At 46.1% G+C, this 12,948-nt stretch overlaps 1 protein-coding gene across 1 annotated transcript in view; it reads right to left on the bottom strand.

Moving 5' to 3' along the window:
• The window catches only part of LOC132828818 (homer protein homolog 3-like), a 53,861-nt gene extending 41,494 nt beyond the window's left edge, over positions 1-12,367 (bottom strand). Inside the window, exon 1 of the mRNA XM_060845963.1 lies at positions 12,104-12,367. Coding sequence (XP_060701946.1) covers positions 12,104-12,297 — 194 coding nt within the window. The 5' untranslated portion in view covers positions 12,298-12,367. The remainder of the gene's footprint in view (positions 1-12,103) is intronic.
• Positions 12,368-12,948: the final 581 nt, after the last annotated feature.

Here is a 12,948-nt window from a genome sequence, read left to right as displayed (position 1 = left end):
AATCCCAGTTTCCTGCACTTATTCCATATCCTTGCATGTTATGATATCTGAAGCACTTATCCAAGTATTTTTTAAAGGAACTAAGTTTTCTTGCCTCCTTACTTTCCCAGACAGTGCATTCCAGATTCCTACTACCAGCTGAGTGGCAAGATTTTTTCCGAAAACCCCTCTGAATCTCCTAACCCTTACCGTAAAACTTTGTCTCCTTGTGATTGACCCCTCCACCAAGGGCTACAGTTACTCTCTATTCACCCTCTGAACCCCTCAATCATATATACTCATTCATGACCCCCCTCAGTGTTCTCTGCTTGAAAGAAAACAATCAAAGCTTATTTAGTCTATCCTTATAGCTCAATTTCTCCAACCCAGGCAACATCCTAGTGAACCTCCTCTTTCCCCCCTGCATCATATCCTTCCTGTACTGAGGTGATCAGAACTGCATACAGTACTCCAGTTGTGGCCTGACTAGTGCTCTGTCTAACTCCAACATTACCTCCCTGCTCTTAAACTCTATGCCATTTTCTGATGAAAGCAAGTGTCCCATTTGCCTTCTTAACCATCCTATTCACCTGCTCTGCTGACATCAGGGGTCTGTGAATAATTTATCTGTTTCTCTAAGCTGCCCAGTGTCCTGCCATTCATTAAATACTCCCTCATCTTGTTTCTTCTTCCAAAATACATCACCTCACACGTATCAGGGTTAAATACCATTGCCCATCTGACCAACACACCGTTATCTTCCTGTAACCTACAACCATCTTTGCTATTAACCACATGACCAAATCTTGGTGTCATCTGCAAATTTGCTTAACATTCTCCCCTCATTTTCATCTACATCATTGATGTATATAACAAACAATAAGGGTCTGAAGCGACTGGGCTTGTATACCCTTGAGTTTAGAAGACTGAGAGGGGATCTGATTGAGACATATAAGATCATGAAAGGATTGGACACTATGGCAGCAGGAAACATGTTTCCGCTGATGGGTGAGTGCCGAACCAGAGGACACAGCTTAAAAATACGGGGTAGACCATTTAGGACAGAGCTGAGGAGAAACGTCTTCACCCAGAGAGTGGTGGCTGTGTGGAATACTCTGCCCCAGAGGCCAGTGGAGGCCCAGTCTCTGGATTCATTTAAGAAAGAGTTGGATAGAGCTCTCAAGGATAGTGGAATCAAGGGTTATAGAGATAAGGCAGGAAGCAGATACTGACTAGGAATGATCAGCCATGATCATATTGAATGGCGGTGCAGGCTCGAAGGGCTGAATGGCCTACTCCTGCACCTATTGTCTATTGATCTTTGTGGTATATCACTGGATACCAGTCTCCAGTTATTCGAACAGCTTTCTACCACTACCGTAGTGTCCTATTGGTAAGGCAGTTTCTGATCAATCTCGACAAGTTTCCCTCAATTCCATGCAGTTTAACCTTTGCAATCAGTCTCTCATATGGAACCTTGTCAAAAGCTTTGTTAAACTACATCGACTGAGCTTCCCTCATCCACACTCTTGATCACATTTTCAAAAACATTCTAACAAATTTGTTAGGCATGACCTCCCTCTGACAAAGCCACACTATCTCTGGTTAACCCATACTATTCCAAGTGGATATTAATTCACTTCTTCAGAATTTTTTCCATTACTTTCCCCACCACAGAGGTCTGTAATTTCCTGGTTCATCTCTACCAGCCTTCTTGAAAAGTGGAACCACATTAGCCATCCTCCAGCATTTCACCTATGACCAGAGAGAAATTAAACATTTGTGTCAGAACCTCTGCAACTTCCTGCTTCACCTCCCATGGCAACCTGGGTTGCAATTCATCTGGCCTAGGGGATTTGACCATCCTTAAACCTGACAGAGTCTCCAATACTTCCACATTTTCTATGTCAAACTCTACAAGCTCCCTACAGTCCCTTTCCATGAATTCCACACCTATGTTCTCCGTTTCCAGAGTGAAGACTGAAGAGAAGTATTCATTTAACACCCTTCTAATATCCTGAAGCGACACACATAGGTTGCTCCCTTGGTCTCTAATGGGCTGTACACTTCCTCTGGTCAACCTCTTCCCTTAAAGTATTCATAAAATATCTTAGGTTTCTGCCTAATGCTGTTTGCGAGTCCTTTCTCATGTCCCCTTTTCGTTCTTCTATTTGCTTTCTTAAGTTCCCTCTTGCACTTCCTGTTCCTCTGGGGTTGCAGCTGAATTGCTCCCTTTGGACTTGCTAAAGGCCCTACTCATCATCTTATTTCAGTTCTGAATTGTGCTAGACACACAGGGTTCTCGGAACTTATTGTTCCTACATTTCCATCTAAAAGAGTAAATATTGGACCTGCACTGTGCTCAGTTCCTTATTGAATGCTCCCACTATTGCTCTGTTTTAGACTTACCCACAAGGAGCTTTTCCCAGTTTACTGGGAGACAGTGGGGACTGCAGATGCTGGAGATCAGAGTTGAGAGAGTGGTGCTGGAAAAGCACAGCAGGTCAGGCAGCATCTGAGAAGCAGGAGAATCGACATTTCGGGCATAAGCTGCATTCCTGATGATGAGGTTATGCTCACAATGTCAACTCTCCTGCTCCTCGGATGCTGCCTGACCTGCTGTGTTTTGTCAGCACCACTCTCTCAACCCCAGATTACTGCAGCCAGATCCTGCTTTATTTTAATGAAATCTGCCTTCTCCCAAACCTGTCCTGAGAGTATTTGTGGGCACAGTGTACAAGAAGCTTTAATTTCAGTTTAAAAGAATAGAGGGAGATTTACTCCCAGTCTAACCCTCTGCTGTCCCAGTCCAACCCTCTGCTGTCCCAGTCCTGTGTGTATTTGATGTGGACAGTATGGAGGGAGTTTTAATTTCAGTTTAACAGAGCAGAGAGCACTTTACTTAATCTAACCCCATGCTATCCCTGTGCTGGAGTGTTCAATGGGGATAGTGTAGACAGAGCCTTATTCTGCATCTAACCCAGCACGAGACATGTCTGATAGCTGTGAATTCAATTGCAGTTGTCACAGTGGTTCAATAATCAATTCATGTTCTATTTTCACAACAGAATGTGAGATGATTCAGAGGGATTTTATTGAATTGCTACCTCAAATGAATGGGTTGTCTTATGAGGAGAGGGAGGAGTGAGATGATTTAATTTGTTTTATTGTCGCATGTACCAAGACAAAAGTAAAGTGTTGTTTTGTGTGCTAACCTGACAAATCATACCTTCCATGAGTACATCAGGGTAATAGAACAGAATGCAGAATATAGTGTCACAGCTACAGAGAACGATCAACTCTAATATACGAGAGGTCCATTCAGCAGTCTAAAAACAGCAGGGAAGAAGCTGTTCTTGAATCTGTGGGTCCGTATATTTAAGCTTTTGTATCTTCTGCCTGATGAAAGAGGCTGTAAGAGAGTATAGCTGGCGGGGGGGAGGGGGGGATCTTTGATGATGTCGGCTGCTTTCCTGAGGCAGCGGGAAGGATAGATGGAGTCAATGGATGAGAGGCTGATTTTTGTGACGGACTGTGCTGCTTTCATAGCTCCCTTGCAATTTCTTGTGATCTTGGGCACAGCAGTTGCCATTGCAAGCGGAAATGCATCCAGGTAAGATGTTTTCTATGGTGCATCTCTGAAAATTGCGAAGAGTCTTTGTGGAGCTGCCACATTTCCTTATTGCCATGGTGGATGTGGAAAGGATGTTTCCTCTGTGGATAAGTCCCAAAGCTGTGTTGAGCGGGGGAGGAAACACTGTTGGGATGATTTTTTTTTCTCTCAGAGAGCATGTGCAACCTTGGACCTCTCTGCATGTGAAGACAATGGGGGTGGGGTCATTGAATCTTTTTAAGGCAGTGAAAGATTGATTCTCCTGCTTATCAAGAAACTAGGTTATTGTGGGTCAATGAGAATGTGCAATTCAAACACAAACAGATCAGCCATGATCTTACTGAATGGTGGAGTGGGCTTGGGCCGAATGGCCCAGACCAGCTCCTCATTTGTTTGTTTGTGTGTGATGGAGGAGGAGTAACCGCTGGAATCACATCTGAGAACACCAACATGGAGGGAAACCAACATTAGCCATTTACATCCCTCTCACAGATGATCCCAGTCAGAACATTTAATTACTAAGTTATTTTAAACTTTAATGATCAGTCAGGCACCATAATGCAAACCTTGGAGCTCCAGAACTGAACGGGGTCATGGGTTTGAGTGTGTGTACAGAGTAAAGTCTGAGTAATCAGACTAGTTACTCCCCTCACTCAATCTTTGGAGACTTTAATTCAAGTTAGACCCACAAATGGATGAGCAAAATAAGAAAATATTAATTAATTTGGGCAAGAGAATAATTCAAGAGTCTCATGAGATTAGACGGGGGATGGGCAATGAGAAGAGTCTCAGTAAAAGCAATTAAAACCTTCAATAAGCATCTCTGAAATACGGTTAGATCATTTCGAACAGTAGCCCTCTGTGAGATGTTCTAGTTTTGGTTAGTCAAGGTTATCAGAGATAGGACTGGAATTTAGAACATAAAAAATCCAGGATTTGACTGCTAGTGCAGTACTGAGGGATGACAAAACTGTCTAAGGTTCAGTACTGAGGGGAATGCTGTACTGTCAGATGGTTAGTCCTGAAGGAGTGCTGCACTGTTGGAGGGTCAATACTGAGGATCAGTGCTGAGGGAGCACTGCACTGACGGAGGATCAATACTGAGGGAGCGCTGCACTGATGGAGGATCAATACTGAGGGAGTGCTGCACTGTCGGAGGGTCAGTGCTGAGGGAATACTGCACTATCGAAGGGTCAGTGCTGAGAGAATGCTGCACTGACGGAGGATCAATCCTGAGGGAGTGCTGTACTGTCGGAGGGTCAGTGCTGAGGGAGTGCTGCACTGTTGCAGGGTCAGTGCTGAGGGAGTGCTGCACAGATGGAGGATCAGTGCTGAGGGAGTGCCGCACTGTCGGAGGGTCAGTGCTGAGGGAGCGCCATGCTGTTGGAGGGTCAGTGCTGAGGGAGTGCCGCACTGTTGCAGGAACAATACTGAGGGAGCATCAAATTGTAAGAGATGCTGCTTTTCTGAGACATTAAACCAATAGCCCATTTACCCACGTGAAAAAAGTCCTATGACACTCTTTGGAAAAAACAATAGGAAAATTCTACATGGCAAATAACTACTTGTAAGTCAACATTACAAAGACAAATCAGGTCATTGTCACATCGTATCCCTCCAGTCTCGTGTCTCTGGGCCTCACTACCCTGCTTCATCACTCCCTGCATTTATCCTGCCTCGTCCTGTTAAATTTTATGTAATTTTATGAGATCCCCTCTCATTCATTTAAGCTCTATTAAAATAAACAAAAACAGAAGTTTGCTGGAAAAGCTCAGCAGGTGTGGCAGCATCTGTGAAGCAAAATCAGAGTTAACATTTTCTTAGAAAAGCTAACTCTGCTTTCTCTCCACAGATGTTGCCAGACCTGTTGAGATTTCCATTGGCTTTCTGGGTTAATAGTCTAGCAATAATAGCACCAGAACATCACCTTACATGATATCCCTTCTCCTGCACTCAAATCCTCTCGCTCAGAAGGCCAACATCCCATTTGCCTTTCTCCACGCCTGCTGGCCCTGCATGCTTACTTTCTGCAACTGGTGTAAAAGGAGACCCAGGTCTTGTTGCACCTTCCCCTTTCCCAAACTATCACAATTCAGTTAATAATCTTCCTTCCTGTTTTTGCTACATCACATTAATTCATATTATATTACATCTTCCATGCATTTGCTAACTCACTCAACTTGTCCAAATCACATCGAAGCATCTCTGCATCCTCTTCACTGCTTACTCTCCCACCCAGCTTTGTGTCTGCAAACTTGGGGATATTAAATTTAGTTCCCTCATCTAGACCACTAATATAGATTGGGAATCGCTAGGGACTAAGCACTGATCCCAGAAGTACTCCAATACTCACTGCCTACCACTCAGAACAAGAGCTGTTTCTTCCTCGTCTTTCTTTCTTGTCTGCCATTGTCAAAAGCCTTTAGGAAAGTCCAAGTAAATCCCATCCACTGGCTTCCCTTATCAGCTCAATGAATTACATCTTGAAACACTTCAGTACAAGGTGCTAGCATGGATAGAGGCTTCGCTGTCTGCCAGAAAGCAGAGAATGGGTATAAAAGGGTCCTTCTCAGGATGGCAGCTGGTGTCAAGTGGCGTTCTACAAGGATCACAACTTTTCACTTTATACATTAAAGATCAGAATAAAGGAACTGAGGACATTCTGGCTAAGTTTGCAGATGATACAAAATAGGTGGAGGGACAGGTAGCATTGAGGTGGTAGAGAGGCTGCAGAAAGATTTGGACAAGTTAGGAGAGTGGGCAAAGAAGGGGCAGATGGAGTACAACGTGGGAAATGCACTTTGGTCAGAAGAATAGAGGAATGGACTATTTTCTAAATGGAGAGAAAATTCAGAAGTCTGAATTGCAGAGACTTGAGAATTCTAGTCCAGGATTCTCTCAAGGTTGAGTCAGTAGTTAGGAAGGCAAATGCAATGTCAGCATTTATTTTGAGAGGACTTGAATAGAAAAGCAGGGGTGTACGTCTGAGGGTCTATAAGGCTCTGGTCAGACCACATTTGGAATATCCTGTGCAGTTTTGGGCCCCATATCTCAGGAAGGATGTACTGACCCTGGACTGTGTTTAGAAGAGATTCATGAGAAGGTGCCAGGAATGGAAAACTTAACACATAAGCAATGTTTGAGGACTCTGGGTCTATACTTGATGGCATTTAGAAGAATGAAGGTGGATTTAATTGAAACATACAGAATACTGAATGGCCTGGAAAGAGTAGATTTTGTGAAGATGTTTATATTGGTAGGAGTGACTAGGACCCGAGAGCACAGCCTTAGACTAAAAAGACCTTTTAGAATGGAGATAAGGAAAAACTTCTTTAGCCAGAGAGTGGTGAATCTATGGAATTCATTGCCACAGAAGGCTGTGGAGGCCAGGTCAGTGAGTATATTTAAGACGGAGATAGATAGGTCCTTGAGTATCAAGGGGATCATGGGTTACAGGGAGAAAGTGGGAGAATGGGGTTTGAGAAACCTATCAGCCATGATTGAATGGGAGAGCAGACTCAATGGGCTGAATGGTCTAATTTCTGCCCCTATGTCTTATGGCCTCTTATTTGTCAACTATGATGAATCCATACTGATTCTGTTGAATCCTGCCACTGTTTTCCAAGCGCTCTGCTATTAAATCTTTTATCATAGATTTTAGCACTTTCTCCATTATTAAAATCAGACTTACCTGTTTTCTCTCTGATTCTGTTTTATAAATAGTGGGGTTACGTTGGCTTGCCTCTAATCTGTAGGTACTGTTCTAGAGCTTACAGAATCCTGGAAGATGACTATTAATGCATCAATATTTCTATGGTCACTTCTTTAAGTACTCGGAGATGTAAACTGTTGCATCCTGGGGATTGGTCCGCCTTTAGTCCTATCAACTTCATCAACAACATTTCCCTACAAATACTGATCTCTTTCAGTTCCTCTGTCACAAGACCACGCATTCCCCAAGATGCTTGGAACATTACAGAAGAACCTCGATTATCTGGCAAGATCATAATGTTCCAAGGCTCGGCTAAACTATGTTATCTGGAATTTGATTAACCGAGCAAAATACTGTGTCCTTTGGATAATCAAGGTTCCTCAGTATTTGTGTCCTTGTTTGTGAAGACGGAACCGAAACATGTGTTTAATTAGTCTACCATCTCTTTCTTCCTATTATACTATCCCGTTTCTGATTGTAAAGCACCTACATTTGGTTTTATTGATCTTTTACTCTTTTCACCCCTACAGAAACTTTTACAATCTGTCTGTATGTTTCATGCAAGCTTACTCATACTCTATCTTGTCCCTCTTAATCAATATCTTTATCCCACTTTGCTGCAACCTACAACAGCTGCTAATCCGCAGGCGTGCTGCTGTTTTTTGCCACTTGCTTGATCTAATGCTATCCCTAACTTCCCTTGTTAGCCACTGCTGAGTCACCTTTCTTATTTTTTTTGCGATAGACAGAAATGAACTGTCTGTTGCAGTTGCTCCATGCACTTATTCAAAGTTTGCTATTGCTTATCGTTCCTTTAAATTTTCCAATTTATTGTAGCCAACTTGCACCTCATACCATTGTAGTTTCCTCTACTTAGATTCAAGACCTCAATCTCAGAATCAACTATACCACTCTCCGCCTTATCGTATTACAGTCACTTGTCCCCTAGGGGTCTTGCACAACGAGGTTATTCCTTTCTCATTACACAATCCATAGTCTAGAATGGCCTGTTCTCAACCTCAATATCTTGATCCAGAAAACCAGCTCGTACACATTCCAGTAATTCCAACTTTATTGGTATTCTTGCTGATTTCACCTGCCCAATTTATTCACAGATTAAAGTTGTTCATAATCACAGTTGTACCTTTATGGCTTGGTGTCTCTCATTTCTTCCCTAATATTATCACTGTAATTTGGGGAAACAATTTTTTTCTACCCCTTGGTGGAGAGAGTCTCATTGGGCAGCACTTCAGCCAATGAATACCGTTGCTGGAGGAGAAGCTTTTTGCCCCAATTTCTCTGGATTCTTGGAGGAGATTATGCTTAAACTGGAAGCAAAAACCTCTGGACTCATCTTCTCTCCCTCTATCTCCTTTTTTATTTCTCTCTCAATCTCTCTATCTCTGTCTCTCTCTCTTTCTACTTGTCTCACTTTCTCTCTCCCTTTTTTTCCATAGAAATAGGAATAGGAGTTAACCATTCAGCCCCTCACGCCTACTCTGCCATTCAGAGGGATCATGGATAATCCAGCATTCATCCCATCCACTCCCTTATTTTTTCCCAGTAATCCTCAATTCTGCTCCTGATCAAGAACCTGTCTATGCCAAATTTAAATATACATAAAGACTCTGTCCCCACAGCTTTCTGTGGCAAGGAGTTCCAAATCTTCAAAGAGAAGTCTTAAGTTGGCACCCCTTTATTCTGAGACTATGCCCTCTGATCTTCAACATGTTGAATGTGATCTATATGACTTCAGTAAGGCATTCGAAAAGATTACAGGGAAAACTAGCCATTCGGATACAGATCTGGTTTGAAGGGAGAAGACCAGAGGATGGTGGTGGAAGGTTACTTTTCAGGCTGGAGGCCTGTGACCAGTAGAGTGCCACAAGGATCGGTGCTGGGTTCACTGCTTTTCCTCATTTATATAAATGATTTGAATGTGAACATAGGAGGGAGAGTTAGTAAGTTTACAGATGATACCAACGTTGAGGTGTGGTGGACAGCGAAGAAGGTTACCTCAGATTACAACAGGATCTTAAGAGTAAAGGAATACCTTTTAGAACAGCAATATGGAGAAGCTTCTTCAGCCAGAGAGTGGTGAATCTATGGAATTCACTGCCACAGAAGGCTGTGGAGGCCAGGTCGGTGAGTATATTTAAGACAGAGGTGGATAGATTCTTGAGTATCAAGGGGATCATGGGTTACCGGGAGAAAGTGGGAGGATGAGATTGAGAAACTTATTAGCCATGATTGAATGGGAGAGCAGACTCAATGGGTGAGTGGTCTAATTCCTGCTCCTATGGTCATATCATAATCAGATGGGCCAAATGGCCAAGGAATGGCAGATGGAATTTAATTTAGATAAATGTGAGGTGATGCATTTTGGAAAGGCAAATCAGGACAGGACTTACACACTTAATGGGAAGGTTCCGGGGAGTGGAAGTTCATAGTTCCTGGAAAGTGGAATCTCAAATAGACAGGGTATTGAAGAAGGCGTTTGGTATGCTTGCCTTTTTTGATCAGTACATTGAGTACAATATAGGAGTTTGGAGGTTGTGTTACGGCTTTACAGGATATGGGTTAAGCCACTTTTGGAATATTGTATTCAATTCTGGTCTCTCTACTATAGGAAGGATATTGTTAAATTTGAAAGGGTTCAGAAAAGATTTACAAGGATGTTGCCAGAGTTGGAACGTTTGAGCCTCAGGGAGAGGCTGAACAGGCTGGGGCTGTTTTTCCTGGGGCCTCAGAGACTGATGGGTAACCTTATAGGGGTTTATAAAATCATGAGGGGCATGGATAGGGTGCCAAGGTCTTTTGCCTGGGGTGGGGGAGTACAAAAAGAGAAGGCATAGGTTTAAGGTAAGAGGCTAAAGATTTAAAAGGGAGCTAAGGGGCAACTTTTTCACACAGAGGGTAATGAATGTATGGAATGAGCTGCCAGAGGAAGTGGTGGAGACTGGTACAATTACAATATTTAAGAGGCATCTGGATGAGTATACAGATAGGAAGGGTTTAGAGGGATATAGGCCACATGCTGGCAAATGGGACGAGATTAATTTAGGAGATCTGGTTGGCATGGAAAAGTTGGACCGAAGGGTCTGTTTCATTTTCTACAGTTCTATGACTCTCCTATAAGGGGAATCATCTGTCTAGCATTTATCCTGTCACACCCTTTAAGAATCTACGTTTCAATGAGACCACCTCTCATCTGTCTAAATTCCACTGAGTAGAGTCCCGATCTGTTTCGCCTTTGCTTTTAAGACAATCCCTCCATTTCAGTCACCAACTCAGTTAACCTTCTTTCAATGGCACCCTATGATATTATCTTGTTCTCTTAAATAAGGAGACCAAATCTGCTCTCAGTACTCCAGGTGTGGTGTCACCAGCACTTTATACAATTACAGTAAGTTAGAAATCACACAACACCAGGTTATAATCCAGCAGGATTATTGGGAAGCACTGCTCCTTCATCAGGTGGTTGTGGATCTTACAATCTTATACTCCACAACCACCTGATGAAGGAGTAACGCTCTGAAAGCTAGTGCTCCCAAATAAACCTGTTGGACTATAACCTACTGTTGTGTCATTTTTAACTGTTCACCCCAATCCAACACTGGTACCTCCAAGTCACAGTTACAGTAAGACTTCCCGACTTTTATACTGCAACCCCACTGAGATAAGGGAAAACATTCCAAAGCCGTCCTGATTCCCTGCTGTCTGTGTGCTGGCTTTCACTGTTTCATGCACAAGATTCCCCCAGGTCCATCTTTGTCCCTGCACCTCACCCCCGCTCTATCCCTTGCACCCTCTCTCTATCCCTCACCCTCTCCCTGTTCCTGTACCTCGCACCTCTCCCTGTACCTCGCACCCTCTCCCTCTCTCTATCCCTCGCACCCTCTCCCTCTCACCTTCACCCTCTCCCTCACACCCTCTCCCTGTCTCTGTCCCTTGCACCCTCTCTCCCTGTCTCTGTCCCTTGCACCCTCTCCCTCAAACCCTCCCTCTGTCCCTTGCACCCCGTCCCTGTCCCTCGCACCCTCTCTCTTCCCGTCCCTTGCACCCTACCCTCTCCCTCTATGTCCCTCACACCCTTTCTCTGTCCCCTCGCACCCTCTCCCTCGCACCCTTTCCCTCTCCCTCACACCATCTCCCTGTCCCTGGCACCCTCTCCCCGTCACTGCCCCTGGCACCCTCTCCTGTCCCTATCCCTCGCACCCTCTCTCTGTCCCTCGCACCCTCTTTGTCCCTCACACCCTCTCCCTCACCCTCACCTCCTCTCCCTGTCCCTGGCACCCTCTCCCCGTCACTGTCCCTCGCACCCTCTCCTGTCCCTATCCCTTGCACCCTCTCCCTGTCCCTCGCACCCTCTCCCTCTCCCTGTCCCTCGCACCCTCTCCCTCTCCCTCTCCCTGTCCCTGTCTGTCTCTCGCATTATCTCGGTGTGTTTTTTCTCTTTCTCTGTTTCGCTATTATCTTTCTCCCCTCTTTATATTTCTCCTCTTGTTTTTCTTTCTCTGTTTCCCACTCTCTCCCTCTCTCCCTGTCTCTCTAACTCACTTTCTCTCTTTGCGGAGTTGGCCATCCTGACTCCGTTAGGAAACCCCCCACTGCGATTTCTTTTTGCTCTTGTTTCTGTTTCTGTTCCCGTTCCCTTTCTCTCTCCGAGTTGTTCCTCTCCCCCTCCTCCCTCACCCCCCTGTCCCTCCCTCTCCCTCTCCCCCCTGTCCCTCCCTCTCCCCCACCCTCACCCCCCTGTCCCTCCCTCTCCCCCACCCTCTCCCCCCTCTCCCCCTTACCCCATGTTTAGCTCCAGGAGCCGTTTCCTTTCTCGCCTTTTCCGCGAGTCTCTCCGCTCCGAGTCCCGCCGCCGGTTGCCGGGGTTCGGGTTGTCCCGCTCCCTCTCCCGGGCCCCCGGCTCCCCCTCCGCAGCCGCCGGCTGCCCGTTGCCTGTCCCCGGGCTCCGAGCCGCCGCTCCGCCCGCTCCCTGCATCGGGACCCGGCAACTAACGGTCCCCGAGAGCAACTCAGTGCCGCCGCCTGCAGGAGGGCTCCCGGGGCCGGGCTCTGACACGGACGGAGGGAGGGGGACAGGAGTGGGTGGGGAGACAGAGAGGGGTGGGGAGAGAGGGACAGGAGGGTGGGGAGAGAGGGGGACAGACAGGATGGTGGGGAGACAGAGGGACAGGAGTGGGTGGGGAGACAGAGGGACAGGAGTGGGGGGGGAGACAGAGGGACAGGATGGTGGGGAGACAGAGGGACAGGAGTGGGTGGGGAGACAGAGGGACAGGAGTGGGGGGGGAGAGAGGGAGGGAGAGGGACAGGAGTGGGGGGGGAGAGAGGGAGGGAGAGGGACAGGAGTGGGAGGGAGAGGGACAGGAGTGGGTGGGGAGAGGGACAGGAGTGGGTGAGGAGAGGGACGGGAGAGGGACAGGAGAGGGAGGGAGAGGGACAGGAGTGGGGGGGGAGAGAGGAGGGAGAGGGACAGGAGTGGGAGGGAGAGGGACAGGAGTGGGTGGGGAGAGGGACAGGAGTGGGTGAGGAGAGGGACGGGTGGGGGGAGGGACGGAGAGAGACAGGAGGGTGGGGAGACAGGGAAGGAGGGGGAGAGATGGAGGGAGGGAGGTGGAGAGAGGAAGGGGGG

The sequence above is a fragment of the Hemiscyllium ocellatum genome, chromosome 28, assembly GCF_020745735.1.
Source record: "Hemiscyllium ocellatum isolate sHemOce1 chromosome 28, sHemOce1.pat.X.cur, whole genome shotgun sequence".
In the NCBI taxonomy this organism is placed as follows: Eukaryota; Metazoa; Chordata; class Chondrichthyes; order Orectolobiformes; family Hemiscylliidae; genus Hemiscyllium; species Hemiscyllium ocellatum.
This window is presented reverse-complemented; position numbering and strand designations above follow the sequence as displayed.